The following is a 24,636-nucleotide window of genomic DNA, read 5'->3' on the forward strand; positions in this document are numbered from 1 at the left end:
CGTAGGAAAAAATGCAAAGACGTGCATAATGTCCATATTGCCATCTATCCATGTTTTAAGTTTTATGAAAAAATATTAAGAACTTTGAAACGTTCAAACACAATGGTGCTTAAACCGGTTTTAGGGCGTGCAGAACCTTAATAACAATACCGAAACAAATAAAACAAGGCTATTATTGTCAAGAAATATGGTCCCCTACCGGCTCCACCATTGTCAGATTTTTTTATTTTTTGTGTTGCAATAGCAACCAGAATTTTTGACGTAGGAACAAAATGAAATGACGTGCATAATGTCCATATGGCCATCTATCCATGTTTTAAGTTTTATGAAAAAATATTAAGAACTTTTAAAGTTATCGCAGGATCCAGAAAAACCTGACTGACGGACTGAGCGCAAACCATAAGTCCCCTCCGGTAGGGGACAAAAAAAAACACCAATCCAATAGGAATGCAAATCATATTATTTATAATCTTAACTGTAAACATACTTACCGACGTATTCTATGCCTCAAGTATAATACAATTACCACAGTACAACTGACGATTAGTACAATGGTTGCCAGGATGGTGCCTACAAGCACCAATTGAGATGGTCCATCTGTTTTCTCTTTTTCTGCCGCTGGAAGGTATTACTCATATTACAGGTATCATGTTTGGGTGTCTTTATTGTGCATTGATGAGTTGTTTAATAAAAAGATTTCTCAACCGATTTATTTACAAAAACAAATATAATATTTGTTGGATCATTCAATTTTATTTCATTTATTCTGACACAAATGAGCAGTATCCCTGAAAGTTATCCCTGTTTAACTAAACATATGCCACATTAGTAAACAGATTAAAAGATTGTTGGTTACCTTTCAAAAAACTTGTTCACAGATTATCGCGTTTCCAAAATTTGACTTGTTTGGCATTTTTTATTTTGCTCATAAATACATTCACTTGATAGATCAACTAATACTAACAACCTGAACTTAATATTAAAACTTTACAAGATTTTAAACGCTCACACAACCGAGATTCGAACTGGGTTGTCAGAATCGAAATAATATCGCTTCACCTCTCCAATAAACAGCTATGTTGCATAAGGCGTCTATTAGATTAAGTAAAAAATACTTGTGTTCAACCAATTGTAAAAGAATCAATGCAGATTATTTTATAGCTTTGAGTTTGTGATTATGTCCATTTCAAACTTTGATAACTATTATATTCAGTGAAGGACTATTAATGTGAACAAACGCCGACAAATGATTTTACTATGAAAATGCAAATATCGAGTTATTCGGCATTCACGGCCGGGTCTTTCGAGAGAAAAATGAAACTTTGACTTCTTTCATTTTAGTAGGAGCATACATACTTTTTTCATATGTTCCATTAACTTTTGAACTTATTTTGTCACATTTCATTGGTCAGCGACCCCAAACAATGTCTTAAAGGGATCTTTTCACGCTTTGGTAAATTGACAAAATTGAAAAAAGTTGTTTCAGATTTGCAAATTTTCGTTTTAGTTATGATATTTGTGAGGAAACAGTAATACTGAACATTTACCATGGTCTAATAGAGCCATTATATGCATCTTTTGACGATTTTAAAACCTAAAAATTATAAAGCGTTGCAACGCGAAACGATTGAATAATTTGGTGAGTTCTGTTTTTGTCGTTAAATTTTGTGAAACTACGAAGATTGCTTACATAAGGTTTAAAATACGCTCAGCATGTGTACTCGGCGGAATAGCTCAGTAGGCTAAAGCGTTTTTACTTCAGGACTCTGGCAGGACTCCAGGGGTCACTGGTTCGAAACATGGTCCGGGCAATGTTCTTTTCCTTTTTTTAATTTTATTCTTGATTTTTTACTGGAGCTTTTACGATCCAATGTTTACATTTATCGATATAAAGCATTTAATGAATAAGTTAAAAAATGCCAAAATCTGTGAAAAGGCCCCTTTAAAAAAGGAAGGCTCATGGTTTAATTGAACAGCTGTAGTAGAAACATGGGCATAATTCTGCTAAATTACAGTTTAGATTTATAGACTTTGGTGAAAGATTATACATTGAACCGAAACACATGCTTCAAGTTTCAATAAAATACCAGTGGTAGAATAAGTGATATTTTAAAGTTGCACTTTTGCTTATCTGGAGCTTTACAAGGGCGCCGATATTTAGGGGCAGAGTAAGGCTCGTCGAGCTCAGCATTGCATATAAAATATATAAATGCATGTTCCCCATAGCTTTAAAAAAATATCTACTGCCTCTATTATAATAATGATATGTAATGGACTGGTTACCGTCGAGTTGCGTGTTATTATCCTTGCCGTTGATTTTGATATTTAGGAAGCGGTGGCCACACTGCTGGTCTGAACGGTTCAATCCTTGCAGATCGCACATCCAGATAGGTAACTTAACCACTCGCTCGAAGCCACCGTCGAACTCTCCTGTGACCTTCAACTTAGCAGTACCACGGTTGCTATCACCAGCTTGAATGTACAGTTATTATAAAGAGTAACTAAATGGACATCGAAATGCATAAATATGCTTACATCTTCAATATCGGGTTTTAAAGAATGCTTGTCTTTATAAATGACATTACTAATAATAACAAAAGAACAAAACCACGGCCGTACATCATTTGTGCCACTGCTTTTGAAGATGCTTTGATAAACAAGCCAATTATACTTCCGAGTTTTCGCTTAGGACCAGAAGTTTTGAAAAAAGTATGAATCAATCTACTAGTCGGGTAGTTTATATGCATGTAGATATATTTTCCTACATATTCCTTCTTGATTAAATACAATGAATCGTGCACTAAAAACCTATTCGGAAACGTGAGGATCAATACATATTGTGAAATGGCGGGGTTTAAAAAAGCAAATCGATGTTCAAGCATATACATGTATGTCGAGCAATTTTGATCAAAGTAAATTGCTAATGACATCAAACGATTGTTTTTCAAATTATACAAGTTTCTGCTGAATAAAACAGGGCTTCTGACCGATCTAATTGATGTTGTTTTTCCCCAAAATGGATGGAGAAAATGAACAGGGCATTAACGCGTTTATAAAATGTATATCCAAAAATAGTGGCGCCAATTATTAACGTCCGTTAACATGACGTATTTTTTCAGAGAACTTGGTCAACTGACACTGGAATAATAATTGGTTTTTTTTTTGGAAACAAACGACGCTTCAGTGATATTGAACAATTTCAACACCTCTTTGTCTTACTAGTACCCACCCATTTCCTTAGTTAAACTGAAGTTGTTGGTATTGCCGCTGGGGCAGCCACTGCCCGAAAGTTGGCAGTTACACTGGGGAGAGCCACCTTCGTAGCTACAGTCGAGGTCAAACTGGTAGGGGCCCCCATTGCCTGGGCCGTCGGCATCTGTTGCAGTGATATTGAGTATCTCTTCGTCGTTGTACTGCTGGTGCTCCACCAGGTTCCCAGTCAGGTCTTTCTGTTTAAAGTCTGGGAAGTTGTCGTTAATGTCAGTCACCGACACTATCAGCGTAGCAGTGCCTGTGTTTTGTGGAAGCCCTTGTGAAATTCAGACAGGAGTAAGGTTTTTAAATATTATGCCATTATATTGAGTAACAGTTTTTGAAAAGTTTATATCAATGATAAATTACACTTACCTGATATTAATGAAAGCATTTCCGAAATATTTCCATGTGTTGAATCATAGAGCAACACTCAAACAGGTTGAAATTGGTCAGACTTTACTAAATTATTTATGCCCAGGTCTTATTTCACCACACCCAGTGTATGTACATGTTCTTTGACTGATATTCAGATTCTTGCTTATATACTCTCTAGTCGATGATTGCATACATCAAATATGTAACATTTTGTTGTAATTAATCAAATGCATCGCCTGATTACTTCCATTCTTTAATTAAAAAACACATTTTAAATGTTGTATTATTGACAGATTAAATGTTCATCAAATATTTGACAAAGTTTTGATCTTACCATTAATGTTGTCAATAGCAAGTATATGCAGAACGTGAATTGAAGTTGTTTCATAGTCTAAAGGATTCTCAATAAACACCTCTCCATTCTGGTTGATTCTAAACCGTTTGGTCCTGTCTCTATCATGTGCAATGTAGTATCTGCAAAAAAATGAAGCTGTTGTATATTTACTTGAGCCATCTTACATTACATTGAACTATATTTTAGTCAATTATTTCAAGCAATTATGAAATAAAATTGTTCAAAGACATTAAAAACTTACTGAAACTTCTCGTATTCTGGATTCACATCCCTATCAAAAGCATTAAATCGGGCAATAGATTTTCCTACTGCAACATTTTCAGCAACAGTCACCGACTTCTGATCTTCATAAAATGTCGGGATCTCGTCGTTGTAATCAGTTACAAGTATTTGAATGCGGGTCTGATCTTTGTGATTGGGATCCGCATCAACAACAACGGCAGTAAGGGTAAAATTTCTTTGTAGATTGACTTGGTTATCATAGTCGACAGCCTGTAAAAGAAAATAAAAAAAAACATGCTTCCATCCAGAAAATGGTAAACGCCACTGTCTCTCCTTAAAAAAATGTATACGAAGTAAAATTTGGAAATTAAATTTTTCCGTTCCCGCTGTGAACGCAGTTACACCATCACAATTTTCTTGAAATTTTTATTGCATGTTTTTGCAAATGTTATTGCAAATGTGCAGGGATGTCAATGAATGTTAAAATTCATACACATCTAGACATTGAGATGTGATATCCGAATACCGTTTGTATATATATTTGTACATCTGCTGGAGTCATTGCTTACCAATTAAGATAACAAGTATAATAATTTAATCCTTTAACAGAAAGTTTTTAGTCAATTATTGTAATATAAACAATACACGAACGCAGATCGTTTCTTTGGCACTGCATGGATCAAATTAATGAACTCTAAAAAATATGTAAAGAAAATGTGCTTATTGAAAATGTTAATATGCTACAGCTGGCGAGGCCTTATGCGCAATCCAGCATATACATATACAACACCGTTGCTATTGTGTTTGTAACGATGTTCTTAAAACATGTATTTTAATTAATTAAATTTCATGAAAAAAGGCTATACACAAATTACGATATGAAACTACTTTCCTATTTCTGATATAGTATCCGACCATCCCTATTTTGTTGACATCTCTACACATTGCGAATCGTTTGTTTGGATAATTACTTCTAAATGCAATGCAACTTACTGTTTTTAAACGGACATTTGATTTCCGTTATGCTTGCCGTTCGCAATATTTATGAACTTTTATATCCGTTAAATGATCGTTTTTGCAACATGAGAAAACATACGAGCTGCAAAGGTATATTTCCTGCGAATTGGTTAAACATTTTCTAGTAACCGTTTGAAACGTTACCTTACATATTGTGAGAACTCCTTGGTTTGTTTCCCGATCCTGGTTCATTTTGAAGTATGTGGAAGAGGCGTCATCAATAAAATATGTCAGCTCGGCGTTTACACCAATGTCAGCATCAAAGGCTTGGATTCTACCAACCTCACCTATAAAAACAATACATTTACACATAGAGTGACAGTAATTAGGATTAAAATAGACCGTATCTTTTTAAAAATAACAGTAAACAGGGTAAAATGAAAATATGTCTACCTTTAGATCCACACTTATATAACTTTCAATGTATATAGTATTTTTTATGATAATGACCATACCTTCCGTTTGGTGCTCTGACAGGACAAACTTGTAAGTCTGATTATATTTTGGTGCATTGTCATTAACGTCTTCAACAGTAATTGTCAACGTTCCGGAACCAGTTTGTTGGGGAGTTCCTCTATCAACAGTCTTCATTGTGAGGAAGTACTTATTAACTCTCTCCCTGTTCAGGATGCTATTTGTTCGAATAGATGTTCCGGACAGACTAAAGTGCACCTGAGTTGGCTCTGGTGATTGACTTATGATCTCCAGGTCAAACTTGCTATTGTCCAGAAGTGGGTCATCGTAGTCCACGACCCCAACATTTCCAAGATCCACAGCTGGAATGCATGGGCAATGTGTAAGTGTTCATAATTGGCCAATGCTCATCGGATGGCCTTACATACGATCACGATTTGTAGTAAACACAATTTGTACAACACATCTCCATAAAATAGAAACAACCTGCCCCAAGACAGCGTTCTTGACTAGTCTGGATGGTATAATGTACATTTTTCTGTCAGTCAAGTGATCTTATGACCACAAAGACATATTTAAAATTGAGTACTTGTAGGTCATAAAGTAAATATAAAATTAAAGCTGAACATCTTACAATTTAAACAAAAAATGTGACCATGCCAAGAAACTAGATATTCAATTATTAATGGAATAGGGTTTTAAGTAAGGTCTGCACATAGGCTACATATTCATAAAATGACAGTCTAAAACTCTATCAATTCTACCATTATTGATCAGAATCCATTGAGAAGAAACTGTTTTTCTATGCTATATAAAAATGATATAGATCAAACAAGCCCATAGCTCAGTTAACCCATGGGTTGCATGTATGTTACCTACAAATTTTCATCACAATACCTAAATCAAAGCTAATCGAGCAGAAACACTTTTTCTATTTTTTATAACAGTGATCTACTCCATCTTTGCAGCACAATATCCCCATCCTAAAGGATGTTGAGCAAACTTTATATCAAGATTACCATCAATGATCTTTACCCACTGGTCTGCATGTCACCTAGACATAAGAGTTATTGCGTTCAAACACTTAACTGAATCACCCAAGTACATTTGTACTTAATGTATGAAAGGGTCATAATTTCACTCATTTTGCAGCTCAGAGTTATTGGGCTTTTGTGACATACACATAAATTATGATCTCCAAGACATGTGTAAAGTTTCAGTTAAATATCTATAGTAATACCAGAGACATGAACATATTGCATGCAAATTTTAACATGAATTTAAACTTGCAAGCAAACCTTAACCTGACTTCTATGAACAAAAGGGGGAATAATCAAGATATAAGAATGTTTAAAAATAAGTCTTTGATGGATTTTTTTATAAATTAATTCAGAACATAAGTACACACGTACATTTCAATGTCATAGAGATATACAATTGTTCCATGAAAAGCTTTTTAAGTAGGAAAAGGGGCATAATTCTGCTCAACTGCAAGCCTGAGTTATAGGCCATAATGAGTGATCCCTCTTAAGACATGTGTGAAGTTTTGAATTAAAGATCTATTGTAGTTACTTGTGGCATGCAAACTTCAACCTTAATTTCAACTTGCACGCAAAGTTTAGCCCGACTTTATAAGTACCAAAAAGGCATAACCCTGTTAAAATGACGGTCACAGTTATAGGTCTTAGTAAATTAATGTGCATACAGACAATAACTGTATTTGACATGTTGCATGTTCAACTCAAGCAAATTTCAAAGCAGTGAAAAAGGCATGCTTCTGCTAAATGCAGAGTAAGAGAACTTTGTCAGTGCCCTCAAATAATAACCCCAATATAAACAAGTGAAACTCCAGCTGCTGAACATAAGTGACAAGTTTCATTTGAGTAGCAACAATAGCAATATGTTGAATGTTAACAATTAACTTGATCATTACATGGACATAGACAGCGACATTTGGGTGAATATCACAGATCCAAGTATTCAGTGAATATTCTAGTTAAAAACATATTTCATATAAATAATAATTGGATTCTATTTTATTCATGTATAGCATGGTTTTAAAATTGTTACTTACGTGGTGGCTGTTCCTCTCTTACAGTGATTTGCATTGCTTCCGTTGGGAATTCAGGAGCTTTGTCATTGACATCAATGGGTCGAATAGTGACCACACCGTACCCATAGAGGGGGTTCTTATCTAACGGAGCATCACGCACCTCAACTGTGAACTTGAATTCAGCAAGCCCATCTGGGAAATCTCTGTCCAATGCCTTTATAATCCTTAAATCTCCATTTGAACTGATGGCAAAGAAATTTTGACTTTGACTGTCTGAGAAACGGAGACTGTAGAAAAATGTGTTTACCCCGTTGTTGTCTTTGTCTGTAACTTTGATCTGAAGAAAAAAATGGGATCTAAATGGGAAGCAAATAATGTGTAATATCAAATATTTAAAAGTGATCTTTGATGATTATCATTGCATCCTCCAAAACAAAAAGACATTGGCTAAATATGAACAAAAACAGTGATACATTGGTGATTTATGATTTTCAAGTCATGCAGGTCGAATCGATCAAGAATTTAATTGTCATCCTGCAGTGCAGAGGATATCAGCAATTGAGTTCAAAAATTAGCAAACGTACAGTTACAAGCTTTCCAACCACAGAGTTATCGTTTTCAGTGATGTTGGTATAAGAGTAGTCCTGGACAACAGGTGGGTTGTCATTGGAGTCCAGAATGTTGATCGTCACATTGGTCGAACTGGTGAATATGGAGTCCGACACTTGAACACTCATGGTGTAAACCTATTAACAAGACAAAATCAATAATCATTTAAGACTTGAATTGAACATTATTTCATCATCAAACTGATCAGTAGATGACACCAATATAGATCATCAGTTTACTTCATCTTGTTAAACAACACAACAATTCTTTGAGCCATGAGTACTATTGTTTAGTAAACTTAGGATTTAATAACTGCATTTACTTATAGCAGCCAAATTAACATATGTAATTTTATGTTAAGCAGTCTTCACGAAAACTTTTTGGAGCAGTGGACATTCAGACCAGTAAGTGTAAAAAAATCACTGGACCGAATTGCTTTTTACTAGACCAATACAGTTATGGGATTTTGACATAAACGAATATGTTCTAGATATATATCTAGATCTACTATTACGATATTACATTTTACTGCAGATAACAATTTGTTCATTGACATGACCTTCTGAAATAAATATTAAACGAATGTAGATTGTTCAGTAGTTTATTCTCTACAAAAAAACGCTACCTATGGTACCGAAACAAGGTGTTTTAATCGGAAAAGTTTGGAACATTTTTTACGCCTTACGGGTCAAACATATCGCAATAAAATGTTCATTGTATCATAAATTAATGAATGCAGACAAGATTAAATGTTTAAACGTGGCATTAAAGGCACTAACAAAACCCGTGTTATTCAGTTTATTCAACCTTTTAATTCGAAAATGACGAGAGTATTCGATATGAATGAGTTTTAGTTTTATGGTTTTCTTTGTATTTCATTACTGAATATGAACATTACATCACTAGATTTGGACATTCCTTTACATCCAAAATTGACCGGACCATCGGACCAGTCATCTGTAATTTTCTACTGGACCGACGGTTATTTTGGTGGACCTGGTCTTCGGTCCAGTGGCAAAATTCAAACAATGGTTCTGTCGACTTTTTACTTAATTTTAAGTACACATTTTAAATGGATAAAAACAGAGATAAAAAAGTACATCAGCATACCCTTTGTCCCTGATCATAGTCTATTTCTCCGGCCACATAAATATCCCCAGTTTGTGCAACAATAGCAAACGGTACATTGGAGCTACCAGAGCGAATAGAATAGGATAGCACAGCATCTAAAGCATGAATCAAAACAAACATGTTCAAGATGGGATCAGTGTGAATACATGCAAGTTTTTGCTGAGAAAACATTGTGCATTGAATGTAAATCAGGATTTAAATATTGATAAGGATTCAAATACTGCAAAAATACTTATACATTTAATTATCCAAAATTTTGAACCAGTTGTCAAAACAAGCTGAGGTAAATTTTCAAGTCTTATAATACAAAAAATACGGTGGTAATTAGGACAATCTGTGAACGAGTGCCTCTTACAATCACAAACAAAAGAAGTGAACAAACTGGGCCAGAATTTTGTGCAAAAGCCAACGTATAAAGCTTTGAATGCGTTCTCCATAATTGTTCAATACACATAGATAACTATTTGTTTAAGTATTTTAAACGAATGTACCTGAATCTCGGTCTGTGGCAGTGACCCTTGCCACTGATTTACCAATAATGGTGTCTTTAGCAACATTAAAGTTATACAGGGTCTTCTCAAAAGTTGGGCTATTGTCATTCACATCCTGTATGGTTATTTTAACTGTTACTAGTCCTGTAAATAGATATTGGAAATGTGACATCACATTCAAATTCAATTATACTGTTATGGAATTATTCTTTTACACAAAGTCTTTTCTAAAGAAAAATTAAGGCTAGGCAAAAAGTGACATCCCGGATTAGCCTGTGTGAACTCATATGCTTATCTGGGATAGTTTAAATACATGCATTAAGCCTGCTTATCCCAGCCAGATTATTCTGGTTGTCTTTGACAGAATGTATGGGACTTTTAAGTATTCAATTATCCCTCTCATGCTTCAATCTAATACTTAATGTAACATCTTCACTAATAATACTGTAAACGTATAGAAATTCGTCGGTATGATATTTTGTGATTTTATAAAAAAAAATAAAAAAATGTTGACATCTAATTTCGTGGATTTCAAATAAAAATCAACTATATCGTAGATACGTAATTTCGTGGATTTCTGATTTTCGAGGAAGACTGACCGTCATAATAATTAAACTTTTATTAAAACAACCAGAGTAATAACGAAACATAATCTGCTAATCTGTGTTGACAGCAAGACTTGAGGTTAATGTGCACTTAAGCACGAAAGTGTTGCCGGTAAATGTCGATATGAGCGATAAAGCGGTGCACTTGTGGGTCCCTATTCGCTAATTGCAATCAATGTTGTTTTGACAATATTTGCGATTCTCAGCGCAATAGGTCCACTAGTAGTAACAATTGAGTAATAAGGTCCCCAAAATACACATGTGAAAACCGTTATGTCTCTTTTAACTTACATTGGCACTAATTGACACATGTGATCAATCTGCAAACTGTGCTTTTGACATTGTAGTTCTTATCATACTAAGTAATCATAAACATCTTAGTTCAAACATATATAATTTATGTCAAATTGGTGGAAAATAACAACAACATTTTCAAATCGGATATATTTTAATTAGTCAAGATATAGTGTAATGTGACCGACTGAAGTGAAGAAACTATTACAAAAAACAACTAACTCGGATAACTAACAACAAAAGAAAATGTCAAAAATGACATTTGGAAATTACCGATTTTGGATTAAAAATGTATAAATAATAATCGTTGGTACTTGAATTCGTGGTTCAGCAGACCAACAAAATCCACGAAAATTCGTACCACACGAAATTTAATGTTTTTACAGTAGATGGCTTATGTAATTTAAAAGTAAAAATAAGAAATATCTATGATTAAGAAATGATAGTCCATATCCTTTTCCCTCTGTTAGAGCCATGTCTATTGTATAGTGCATACCTGTGTTGGGACTTCCGTCACTTGTAAGCGCAGATGGGGCACCATCAATGGCCTTAACACTGATTGTGTACACATTCTCTAGTTCACGGTCAAACACGGCTTTTGTAGATAAAACACCTGACAGAGAATTGATGGTGAACTTTCCACTGGTGTCCGAGAAAATTTCGTATTTGACAATCTAAAACATCAAAGAAGACAATATATGTGTGTAAATAGTTAACCAAAGAAGAAGACAAATACAATTTCAAATATCATCATGATAGCATGAAATCAAAGCATTCATGAGTGTGATTTATAAACCACTGCCGCGGAGGAAAAAGCGCTAACCCCTACACCCCTTTATTGGTTTCAACAATTGACATTGGAATTTAGGAAATCAGTTGAAAGGCTGAGAAATAACACCCTTTGCATTTATACCAAGTTGTTTGGAGAGGTCCCATCAACATCTGTGGCTCGAAGTGTGTCGACAGTCTGTCCAGCGTCTGGTCTGGTAGTGTAGTCACCTTCTAGTAACTTCAGTTCCAAGAAATTTGACTCCTCATCAATACCGAGGAAAGAAGGCGTGACATCATTGACATCTTTAACGTTAATTGTACACTTTTTTGAGGATCGTTGATTTTTTATATCCTGCAACAGAAACATTTATAAATCAACAATTAAACATTTTTTTAAAAGGTGCTAAGGTCGTTGAGATCAGTCTTTGTCAGTGACAATATGTCTATTCTGTGACTCTGATGACGTGCACACATTTGTTGAAATCATTTAGTACATGTAGATACGAAGATTTGCACTTCTACGAGAAACAAGATAATGCTTTCAAAAATACAATGTTGCCCCTACAGGAAGCCTCATCAAAATGTGGTCAGGTGATTTGGCCTATTGGCATTTGAAGATGTCAGAGGAATACAAACACATTTAGAATGTCTAAACCTAATGGGGAATGAGTCTTATCAGTTGAAAGGCACAGTAGTGGCTCATATCAATGGTATGTGGCAATATTTACCGACCCATACATAAATGTTACAGAGATATAGAACTCTAGCATGCCAATTTTTACAGCAACTTTTTAAGTTGAAACAGATACCAAACTGTGCTTAATTCAATTCACATTAAATGCCTGGGAAAATGACAATCACAATATAAATGTTAATGTTTTCTTTCCTGAATCTCATAATAAATAGAACCGGTGTTTCCATTTATATTTATATTTATGTATCTAAGATATCTCTTTCCTGGTGTGCAATCACTAAGCGCTAATTTATGAATGAGACTGTGAAAAATTATGTTATATCACTCATATATACTCATATTACAACAGAACATCTTTAGCTGAAGATCATTTGCAGAGCTTAGTAACAAATAGTTTTCAACATTTCAGATACATATGAGGATAAATAGGCAGTTAAAAAGTGTGTTACAATAGAAATATTACTTGCTTAGTTATAACAAGAGATGTGTTCGTCAGAAACACAATGCCCCCTATTGCCCCGCTTTGAAAATAAATATTTATTTATTTTTGACCTTTGACCTCGAAGGATGACCTTGACTTTCAAATTCCGCCACTCAAAATGTGCAGCTTCATGAGAACGCCGCTTTGAACGTTTTCTTTGTTTACCTTTGATCTTGAAGAATGACCTTGACCTTGAACTTCGACCACTCAAAATGTGCAGTTTCATGAGAATGCCGCTTTGAAATTTTTTTTATTTTTTTTACCTTTGGCCTTGAAGGGTGACCTTAACCTTCCACCACTCAAAATGTGCAGCTTCATGGGAACGCCGCTTTTACATTTTTTTACCTTTGATCCTAAAGGATGACCTTGACCTTGAACTGCTACCACTCAAAATGTGCAGCTTCATGAGATACACATGCATGCCAAATATCAAGTTTCTATCTTCAATATTGAAAAAGTTATGGCCAATTTTAAATTTTAAAGTTTTCGGACGGACAGTTGCCATTTATTTGACATTTAACCTTGACCTTGACCATTCACCACTCATATGTTTAGCTCAATGAGATACACATGCATGCCAAATATCAAGTTGCTATCTTCAATAGTGAAAAAGTTATGGCCAATGTTAAAGTTTTTGGACCGTCGTACAGACGCCATATATTAGACATTTGACCTTGAAGGATGACCTTCATCTTCAACTTTCACTACTCAAAATGTTCAGCTCCAGGAGATACACATGCATGCCAAATATCAAGTTGCTATCTTCAATAGTGAAAAAGTTATGGCTAATGTTAAAGTTTTCGGACGGACGGATAGACGCCATATATTAGACATTTGACCTTGAAGGATGACCTTGACCTTCACCTTTCACCACTCAAAATGTGCAGCTCCATGAGATGCACATGCACGCCAAATATCAAGTTGCTATGTTAGATATTGAAAACGTTATGGCCAACGTTAAAAGTGTTTTTTTCGGACGGACGGACAGACTGACATACACACATACTGACACACTGACGGAGAGTTCAACTGCTATATGCCACCCTACCGGGGGCATAATAAAAGCTTGTTGTCCAATCCTTCATAGCCTTAAGTTTAAGATTGGCAGTATTATTTAACCCCTTTGCATTTAAACTTGTAATTGCGGATTATTTGGACAATAGACTATGACCAACAAGTATTATCTGTTAAATTAAACAACAATTATGTTCCCTTTTAAAATGTAATATCACAACTGCATATTTACCGTGGCTAGCAAAGTAACAGAATACACTGTTGCGTTTTCATAATCCAAGTTTGTCAAGAGTCGCAGGGCTCCAGTTTGATTGAGACCAATTTCTGCATGTGATGAAGCGGTAAAAAGATTGCCAAAATCGTCCAGAAGTCCAAAGCTAAGGGTTGGCAATGATGCGTTTCTTGACTGTGCCGTAAAAGTGAGCAAAGCATTAGCAATGCTAATATTTTCAGCAACTGTAACAATATAACTTTCTTCCGATCCTAACCAAACTGGAGGCAAAGCGTTTGCTTCCTCTACTATGCTGACATTTATGGTCACATTACTGAACAGTGGAGGAGTGCCTTGATCTGCTGCTTGCACTCTTATTGTCAGCACCTAGATCAAAAACAAGAAAATATTTTATACATGTGATCCCAACATCTTCTTCTTACAAGTACCAATAAAGAACAAAGAACAACACATAATGAGTGCCACGCTTGGCTGCGGGTGCAGTTTTGAATAGATGAAAGCTTGTCAGAATATTTTTTTAGTGGTCACAGTGACCTTGACCTTTGACCTAGTGACCCAAAAATGGGTGTGGCATGTAGAACTCACCAAGGTGCAGCTACAAATAAAGTTTTTAAATTGTAGGTTGAAGCACTTTGATTTTTGAGCCAATGTTCAAAACCTTGACAAAATGTCCATGTTTTAGCACAACGCGAACGACGGACACGAAACGACGAGCTGGCTATAACAATACCTCGGGTTTTCTTCGAAAACAGCCGAGCTAAAAACCAGCATTTTCGTAAAACAATATCAAACATGTTAACATTCATATATAGAATCAATAAATACCTACATTTAAATTTTGAGGCAGTGTTTGGTTCAATCTTATTGTCCCAGTGTACTTCCCGTTATCATCGATCCTAAAATAGTTGCCAGGATTTGATACCAAGGAATACACAATCTGCCCATTCGAACTGATGTCTGCATCAGTTGCCTCTACAGTGTCCACAATAGTTCCAACACTTGCAGTTTTCATGACGTTGAAGGCATTCAATGGTCCAAACACTGGAACATTGTCGTTGATGTCCTCTATTTGGATCAAAAGAGGACAAGTTCCTTGCAGACCACCACCATCCTCACCAATCACGTTGATTGAAATTTTGGAGCCTGTCAATTTTTCTCTGTCAATTTTTGCACTGGTGGTTATCACTCCAGAGGTAGAATTGATAACAAATGGCACATTCTGCTCACGAATTGAGTATATAACCTTTCCATTCTTGCCATAATCTGTGTCTGTAGCAGTAACCTGAAATACATTCATTAATGTTTGATTCATACACTAATACAGCAATTTAGAAATGAATTAAACATAAAAATTAATAATGCACATTACAGATCATGTTCTGTAAGATAAGTCATATCAAGTACCTGAATAACAGTTGCTTCTGTCACTTCTTCCTTAACTTTTGGATTCAGCAATTGACAATTATCAAAGCTTGGCCTTACGGCATTGTCAGTGAGAATATTGACAGTCAAAGTGCTGGTGCTAGACTGTGTCTGAGTACTGCCACAACAAGCACCATCATCAGTGGCAATAATACCCAGCCTGTACTCAAAGTCAGTGATCTGGTCTTGACTGTCAGCAATTTTCTGTTGAAGCACCACACGTCCTGAATTCTGATCAATTTGAAACTTTGGGTAGTCTGAAATTTTCAATTAAGAATTTGAGATAAATTAAAGAAAATATCAGAAGCGAAATGCAAGCTGATTTTGCGAGAAACTTTTGTAATAATAACAATATCAAAAGCAATGAATACTTACTTGAAACAAATCTATATTTGACACCATCACCATCTGCATCTGTGGCCTTTGCCTGATAGATTTCAGTTTCGACAGGTGCATTGTATCGGACATCGGCTGTCATGTTTTCTGTAAACACTGGCTTCTCATCATTGACATTAGTAAGGAAAATTCTCACAGTGGCGACTCCAGTGCGTTGAATATCGCCATTATCAGTGGCGGTAACAGTGAAGTCATACAGTTTGACTTGCAAGCTGTCATAATCTAAGGCTCTACAGCAAAATGTATTACCAAATATTAATATATGTACATGCATTTATCGATTTTAATTGTATCACAAATCTATTACCATGTCATTTGTTTTGCATTGATTATTTTACTAAAAATATTTTTTAACAACATTAAAATTAATAATAATGATTGTTATAAAGTCCATTAATAAATCCCTTATAGTTCAATGAAGTTAATTATAATGGCAACATGTAATTGGCACTGACAATCTATTTGTTCGGTTAGTACATGTACATTATGACCATTACTTATACAATAATGAACTTTTAAATATGGATACAACAAATAAATGCTAAACATCATTCTTCACAATATATACCCTTACTTATTGACAATGATGTCTGCAGTGTATGGATTTTCCATCCTATTTGGATCAACTGCTTGGACTCTGAAGTGGTCGTTGTTTACACTGAAGGAAATTTTGGAATTAAGGTCCTGGTCAGTAGCCGTAACTACAAAACAAAAGTCAAAAGAGCTACTTCTTTGTTTAAAATTTTTATGTTCATTAACAGATCGAAAATAACACAAGAAGTGGTGGAAAATGCATTCATTGACAAATACTACAACAGTGGCCAAATGTATTGTATAAAAGAGATGGGTGCTCTATCCAAAGGTTTACACCGCAGTAATAAACAATGATTTATAAATAAAAAACATTTGTGTGTGCCTTATTATAGATGATGTCAATTCAAGAATTTATTGAATATTTATAAGTTAATAAACAACATGAAACATTAGTTGGGACACAACTAAGATTAAAAACAATTTAACAGTGGCAATAAATATGAACTAGATTTGCATTGTTACATAGAAATGTCATTTGTTGTAAAATTGTGTAGTATAATTATGATTTATGACATTTAAAGCACAGGTGTCATAACTAATTTTGGAAAGTAATTATGATAATTAGAGCATGCTTAATTACTATTTGGAAGAAAACATCTGAGACCAAAGCATCAGAAGGCTTTTAACTCTTTCAGTGCTGGAACCGAATTTTGAAGGCCTTTGCAAACAGTTTGGATGCAGATGAGACGCCACAGAATGTGGCATCTCATCAGGATCCAAACTGTTTGCTATTGTGATATTATTCTTTGAAAAAAATCAAAGAAAATGCTAATTTTAGAAATTCAGCAGACAACATTTTAGCAGACGACAAATTTCACAGCATGCAAAGGGTTAAAGTTTAATAAAATAAAATATCACAATGGTTGAATTTTGGTTTTCAATTTAGTTGTTTTAGTACAGTGCCAGGTAAACCATCATAAAATGATCATATGTAAAATGTGTTCTAATAAATTTTATAGCATCATGATTAACTAAACATTAAAAAGTATGTTCTATGTGCATACTTTCATTATTACTAGTTTTGTATCTTGTAAATCATTAAAATCTCCAGTTTATTATGGACCCTTTTTAAGCTATGAAACGGAAAAATATTTTCTGTCAGGAATGTTGTACATGTAAGAGGCCCTTCATGGGTGTAGATTTTGTTACATAATTTCCCAGGGTTTTACATGTTGCATTACATAATGAGATGGTACAGAAGCAGGATTCATAAAATACAGGGTAGGTGTGGAAAATGTATTTGTTGACTTTTTTAAGCAAACTTTTTTTTCGGAACAAACCATAAGTAATGTATATGTCTAACGACTATAATAAAGTGTTAAACACTTTGTTTGTACCTTGAAGAAGAACTGCACCAACATCTATGTTTTCGCTCACAGTCTCGTTTTTGTACGTAGCAATGCTGAACCTTGGATTAAACTCATTCTTGTCTGTCAATTGAACAACCATCTAGAAAATACATTTAGGGCATTATATACATATATTTAGCATAAAACACGATTCTTCGTAAAAAGTGAATGCACTGATTGAAGAGAATAGTTAATAAAATAATTAACACAAGAAAACCCCCAAAAGGCTACGTAATAGCTACATATTTCAGTACCCCAATTTAATTAAAGAAAATTATAAAAAAATATTATTCTAGCACTTTGATGCTGAGGGCAACAAAACAATTCAACAAATCAAGAAAATCATCCTGTAACTATTTAACATTGGCAACTTTCAGGATGGTATTTACGTATGATATTAGCACCTTGTTAAGTGTATTAATTAACTAACATTCACACCTATCTGCAACAAGATATATAATACAAACTAGATGATCTCGTAACCCACTCACTCACCGGGACAGTACTGGACAGCCCTGTGAAAGCCTCGGTGACCTTGATGCTCAGGTTGAAGTCCTTGGGTTCCACTTCATAGTCCATGGACCTCAGCACGTACAGGTCGCTCTCCGTAACGTCACCAGATGTCTGGGCATCCAGGCGCCCTTCAAACAAATTGCTTACTTGACTGTTGCCGTCCAGGATGCAGAATTTCACTGGATTGTTCTGGAAGCTTCTTACCTTGATGCGGTTCAGGTCCGTTGTTATCCTTAAAGAAATTCAAATAAATTAACATGTGAAAGTAATTTTTCTGACACAGTTGTTTATATTAATTGTTCATTTCCCCAAATTTTCTGCTGCTCATAGCTGCATAAATTCCATTAAAAATGGTTTATATTTACTATAACATTAAAAAAACAAAAGATGTGTTTGTCAGAAACACAATGCCCCCTACTGCGCCGCTTTGAATTATTTTTACCTTTGACCTTGAAGGATGACCTTGACCTTTCACCACTCAAAATTTGCAGCTCCATGAGATGCACATGCATGCCATATATCAAGTTGCTATCTTCAATATTGCAAAAGGTTAACGTTTTGGGACAGAATGACAGAGTGACACATCGACACAATGACAGGCCAAAAACAATATTCCCCCGATCATTCAATGCGGGGGAATAAAAACTCAGGCAAGTACGTGGTGTTTCAAATTAACTAAGCCATTTTCTAAGTTGTTGATAGAAAACAATTTGAAATTGGTTATTCAAACAAGAGCCACATAGAACCATTGTACCTTTGGTTGACAGCATTATCCTCCTGGAACCTGTATGTGAATTGTTCAAGTTTGAACTGTGGAGCCCGTGGACCGACCAAGATCTGAACAGTTGCGGAAGTGACCTGGGTTGTATCACCATTCCGATCTGTGGCAAGAACTGTAATATTCAGCTGCTGATTGTTCTGGAATGGTACCTGACCAATGCGCTTTATTTCTGCCCTATTACCAACGATGACAACACCAAAGTAGGTGTCAGAACTTCCGTCTACAAATATATATAAAAAAGAAAACATAAAATAATCAGGGTTTTTTCTCTCAACATTTTGGGAATTGGGCCGGGTCCCTTTGGATTGGGAAATATCGCGCTCTTTTGACTTCAATGGGGAAAAAAAAGTTGATGATTTTTTGCTTAAACAAATTCTTTGACATTGAATATATAAGTTATTTCAATATTATAATTTTGAAGGTTCAACTTATAGAGCTGGACTTTTTAGACTTATTAAAAATATATAATGTTTTAGAAACCTTCCATTGGAAATGTGTAGGTCCCATTTGGTAAAAGTATATACCTTTTTCCGTTACGGATGGATCTCCCTACTGGTCCAAAATATATTATATTATTTCATAATTATGCTCACACCTCCATTCGCTAAGCAATTCAGATAAACCAAATATAGCAAAGTTCCGTCACTTTGTATGCCTATTGAATATTTAAAAATACATAGCAAAATATGTTATCAAGTGCAGATACAGCTGTTAATACTTATTAAAACAATTTAGATTTATTTTTTGATAAGTATTGTTGTTATCAAACAAACACAAAAAACTTTTGCTGATCATAGAATGTGAAAGATACATGTAACATCTAAAACCGCTATCATGCACAAGTCATAAGGACAATACATAGGACACTGTGTACACATTAAGACCATACCCATGACTTTCTCCAGCTGTATGTTTGCTTTTTCATCCGGGTCGCTGGCTGTGAGGGAGTACACGAGTGTATTGGCTGGAGAGTCGAGGTTCACTGTGGCCAGGTAGGGAACAAACTCGTTAGTGAACACTGGATTCTCATCATTAACGTCCAGCAGGATTACGGGTTGTAGAATCTCCTTCACAACTGAAAAAGAACATGAAAACTTGCCAGTATATCATTTGTTAAAATAGTGTCTTTTCACCTTAACTTGGGAGTGGGTCCCTGATGCCCTTTGAAAAGGAAAATCACATAATTTTGACTAAAATAGAAGAATCAGGGCTTGAGCTGCCATTTGCTAAATAAGCAGATGTATGGCTACAAATAAGAAAATTTGGCTCAAAAAATTTCCATTTGCTTACAAGTTTTTTCTTCATAATAACCTTTCAACCATTCAAAATAGTAAGAATTCAGACGTAACAAGGTAAATAAGGCTAAATAAATGTTGACCCAGCAGGAGCCCTGGGACTTTGGATGCTTTTTTTGTTGTGTGATTTCACTTACAGAAACCATTTTTTGAAGAACAATTTTCTTTTCAGTTTTAAAATCATTAATCATTATGATCTTCTGTTCAGATTGGATGTTGAATATTTAATCATAGCGAACACAAGCGAACAAAAGCAAGCATACTTGTGCAACTATAACTAGCTAAGGTGCCAATGCCTACATTAGCAGCTTCTTAAAAAATGTTGTACTGCGATAACCAATGAGCCACTGAAAGAAATACCTTATTTATTATTAAATTCCAGAAATTTTGTTTTTTATAACAATAACAAGAGATGTGTTTGTCAGAAACACAATGCCCCCTACTACGCTGCTTTGATACATGTTTTTTTACCTTTGACCTTGAAGGATGACCTTGACCTTTCACCACTCTAAATGTGCAGCTCCATGAGATACACATGCATGCCAAATATCAAGATGCTATGTGAGGGACATAGAAGTTGTGAGCATTTTTCGAAACCTAAACGCGAAACCTAAACGCAAAGTGTGACGGAAGGACAGACGGACACACAGACGGACGATCCGATCACAATATGCCCTCCTTCAGGGGCATAAAAATATCTCTAAATGTCTACAAAAGTTGTTCTTCAATAAATCTTAAAATCATGAAATATATCAATAAGTTATTCTGTACAAACAGTAAATATATAAATAAAACCATGTTTCCATCAATTTATCAAAGTGGGCATTGGTAAAAACATCTCATTTCTTGTTTTCTATTTTAAATGTGTGATTTTTCTATTGATATTAATTTGATATAGTTTGTGAACAGAAAAAAATAAACATGGCGCATATATATATATTGCAAAACTTTTCCTAATGAAGTAGTATGCAAAACATAATTCATTGGTGTTTTTTTCGCAATTACAATAAACTTAACTTAATCCAAAACAAAACAGTGATTTTAAACTTTAAGGATTTGCTAATGTTTATCTAGCTTTAATCAGAGTTTAGACGTTTATCTAGGATTAAGATGTCAAATTAATGGAAGATTTTTTATGAACATATGCCAGTGACTTTTCAACCAATAATTAAAAATAAGAACTATTTTAAATAAAATATTATTTAAATAAATGTTTATGTTTTTTTTTATAAATTAGAATTTCCTGTTTAACCATAATGTGATAATTATTCGAATTAAAGACCTCTACAAAAAGTATTTAACATTTAATCACATTGTTTCATTGTTTATGTCAGTACTTTATAGATACCTGTTAAAATTACAACATGTAGTGCATTTATCACATGTACATCTTCTGACTCGCAAAAGAAAAAAGGAAAATAACGGTTAGTAACTAACGGTTACGGTCATTACAATCAGATATTAAAAATTTAAAATGAAAGGAAGTTTTAAGTGTAAGCCTGTGTGTGGACAGTGTGGTGATACATGTCATGTTTTTCAACAGAAATCTGAGGATAACATAGTTTATGTTTCACTTAATGAATGGAAAATGATTTAATTTACAGGCTTTCCCCCACGGAAGGCACACAGCACAATCATGCACCCCTTTGCCTGAATTTCCAAATCAACTTAAGGGTACTCCCATGCCTGAATTTCCAAAAAAGGGATTACTGACATCTGTGTTTGAATTTTCAAATTATGATAACCCCTGTACTTATATTTTCAATCAATATCTGCATTAGACAGTGTGAAGGTTTAAGCAATTGACCAATGTTGAAATTAATAAACTTTAAAAGCGTACTGCAAGTTCAAATAAATAACATGACATTTAAAACAATTAAATGTTAAAATGTGATACTATACTCCTCTACCTAAAAACATCATAAGGCCTGTATTTTTTTCAAATCTGTCCACTAATCTATTGTTTGTTCAACTTCATTAAGTCTTTAACTGTATTAGGATTATGATGCTTATAAATACAATGTAATTGAATAATAATGAATTACATTGAACGCCTCTCATGGCCTCTGCAACCTAAATTTCCATTAATCTTTACTAATACATGGTGTATACATAATAAATGTCGGAACAATAATCAATAGATCTGGTTTGGTAAAGTTTAAATCGTTGTATTATTTAGTTGGAAAATCCGCTGCAAGTCTCATTTCATTCCAAACACAAGTTTTGCATTTTCCATGAACGGTCCATTGACAAAGCCATGTAGTAAAAGCAATATTTAACAATTCCTACTCCTAGTTATTACTTAGGTATGATCTCAATATCAATTGTTACTTTGAAAATATGAATGCAGAAATGAATCTGGTCCAAAGTTCAATAAGATTGGAATCAATATCTACTGTTAATTTTTAACAAACATACATATTATATACAAATTTATTGTACTGATATACTTACTGTTGCCTTGTGGAAGAGTGCTATCAGTGACTGTAATTTCCAGCCTAATACGATTGGATCCATTATTCGCAGGAACATATGTCTCATAGTCCAGCTTATACCCGGGTGCGACAGACACTGCACCAGTGACACTGACAGTAAAGGCATTCTTGTTTGTTGAGCTTTTCAACGAGTAACGGTAGTTGGGGCTTCCAGCTACAGCCACAGAAAAAAGTTGACCACTGGCTGTTTCCGGTACAATTTGATCTGGGTTGGTCTCTGCAGTCTGTCGTCTGTGGCGATATAGTGTCAGGCCGCTTGGTCGAAAAAGAAAATTTGTATCCATGGTATGATGGATTGCCAGATTGTTAACTTCAACATTTGTATGACCTTGTTGGCCATCTGAATTTTCTGCTATAATGATAAAGTTATATGAAACTCTTTCAAGGCTCAGTGGTCCTTTTGCATGAATGGAAAGCTGGATATGACCATTTTCAGAATATGTCTCAAAGAAGAAACTTTCAGACCCAATGATACTATACTCGATATTATTCTGACAGTTGTCAACACTGCACGCATAAAGATTTGACAGTCCTGCTACCCGATGTCCATAAGCAGAATTCTCGTTGATTGTGCCTGTATATGACGGTCTCATAAAGCTCAGGAAATCATGATGAGGAACTATTTCTACGTTCACGGGCGCCCTGTGCAAACGCGTTTCATATACGGATTCTTTACATTTGCGTTCTTGGAATTGAATTACGAAGATTTCACCGGACAGGTCTTTTAGAGATGATTGTATCATTAGAGAACCATCTTTTCCGATATGGAAAGGGTTCGCATAAATGGGTTTCTTCCTTTGTATATGACGTATTTGTGTACATGCTTCGCTTATTAAAACATCTTTTAAAACGGCTGTTCCTGCTTGAGCATTTTCAGATATTGTTAGCTTTATTTCAGTGTAGACTAGATTCAGACTCAAAGCAAATGTGACACTTTTTATCAAAAGGCACGTAATGCAGACGATACAAGCGACAAAGCGCTCTCTACTTTTGACCGCCGCCATATTGAATATTTGAAAATCACAATCAAACAACAAGTTTTCAGTAAATTACCTTATAATTTATTGACACTAAATCGTAGTTCCACTTGTTAAATCATTCATAATAAACACCGCATTTCCATCAGTTTTAGAAGCATATATTAAAATTAAAAAGGCAACACAAGCACTTGCTTTCAAACGGTTAAATTCTTTCATCAACTTAAGTCCCGGATATGGAGGTTAACTACGTACACCACAATCATGCAGTACACGCGTCGCCGCTATATACCCACCTAGATGAGTGGTTCGGCTTAAAATAGTACAACGGCGACAGCTCAGATATCGGGGGAAGCATATTATGTTATCAGATTTTCAGTGGTACTAATGGGCTTTTGTACTTTTCTGATCTTAGTTCTTTGAAAAATTTTCTGATTAGGCTGAATTTCCCCGTATGAATGCAAAGAACTAGTGCCACATTGTTAAGGAAAACGTCCACCTTCAACTTTTGATGCCATGTTTGTGTTTATGTCTAGAAATAATACATGTATACGTTAACTGGATACTTATGTACTTTTTCCTGATTAAGAATTTATGTTTCCCAATCAGGAAACCTGTGAAACTATCAATTCCGATAGTTTCCCGATCGGAAATTTGGTTTCTAATTCGGGAAACCACTGATTTTACTATTTTTACGTAGATTATACAAATTTTGCAACTATATTGAAAGAAAACCAGGGCCTTAAAAAATTTGCACGGTAAAAAATTAAATATATATTTCCTCTACAGAAAGGTAGTGTT

General features: G+C 34.7%; 1 protein-coding gene across 1 annotated transcript; it reads right to left on the reverse strand.

Moving 5' to 3' along the window:
* Positions 1-109: 109 nt before the first annotated feature.
* LOC127852719 (neural-cadherin-like) lies at positions 110-23,195 on the reverse strand. The gene is made up of 23 exons (XM_052386671.1): positions 22,818-23,195; positions 19,958-20,143; positions 19,042-19,288; positions 18,270-18,519; positions 17,763-17,874; positions 16,406-16,532; positions 15,811-16,061; positions 15,418-15,692; positions 14,936-15,295; positions 11,735-11,944; positions 11,318-11,495; positions 9,923-10,066; positions 9,411-9,526; positions 8,276-8,437; positions 7,713-8,028; positions 5,680-6,000; positions 5,369-5,511; positions 4,227-4,477; positions 3,965-4,104; positions 3,230-3,529; positions 2,284-2,472; positions 551-618; positions 110-136 (listed from the first exon to the last, which is right to left on the reverse strand). The coding sequence occupies exons 1-23, from the start codon at positions 23,140-23,142 to the stop codon at positions 110-112; spliced, it is 4,698 nt and encodes a 1,565-aa protein (XP_052242631.1). The 5' UTR covers positions 23,143-23,195.
* Positions 23,196-24,636: the final 1,441 nt, after the last annotated feature.

Source organism: Dreissena polymorpha, chromosome 12 (genome assembly GCF_020536995.1).
Source record: "Dreissena polymorpha isolate Duluth1 chromosome 12, UMN_Dpol_1.0, whole genome shotgun sequence".
Classification (NCBI taxonomy): Eukaryota; Metazoa; Mollusca; class Bivalvia; order Myida; family Dreissenidae; genus Dreissena; species Dreissena polymorpha.

Coding starts and splice junctions, on each gene's coding strand:
- LOC127852719 (XM_052386671.1), bottom strand. CDS start 23,142: ATGGATACAAATTTTCTTTTTCGACCAAGCGGCCTGACACTATATCGC. Junction 10,067..11,317: donor TGACGGAAGTCCCAACACAG/GTATGCACTATA, acceptor ATCTATTTACAG/GACTAGTAACAGTTAAAATA. Junction 4,478..5,368: donor GAGTTCTCACAATATGTAAG/GTAACGTTTCAA, acceptor TTTCTTTTACAG/GCTGTCGACTATGATAACCA.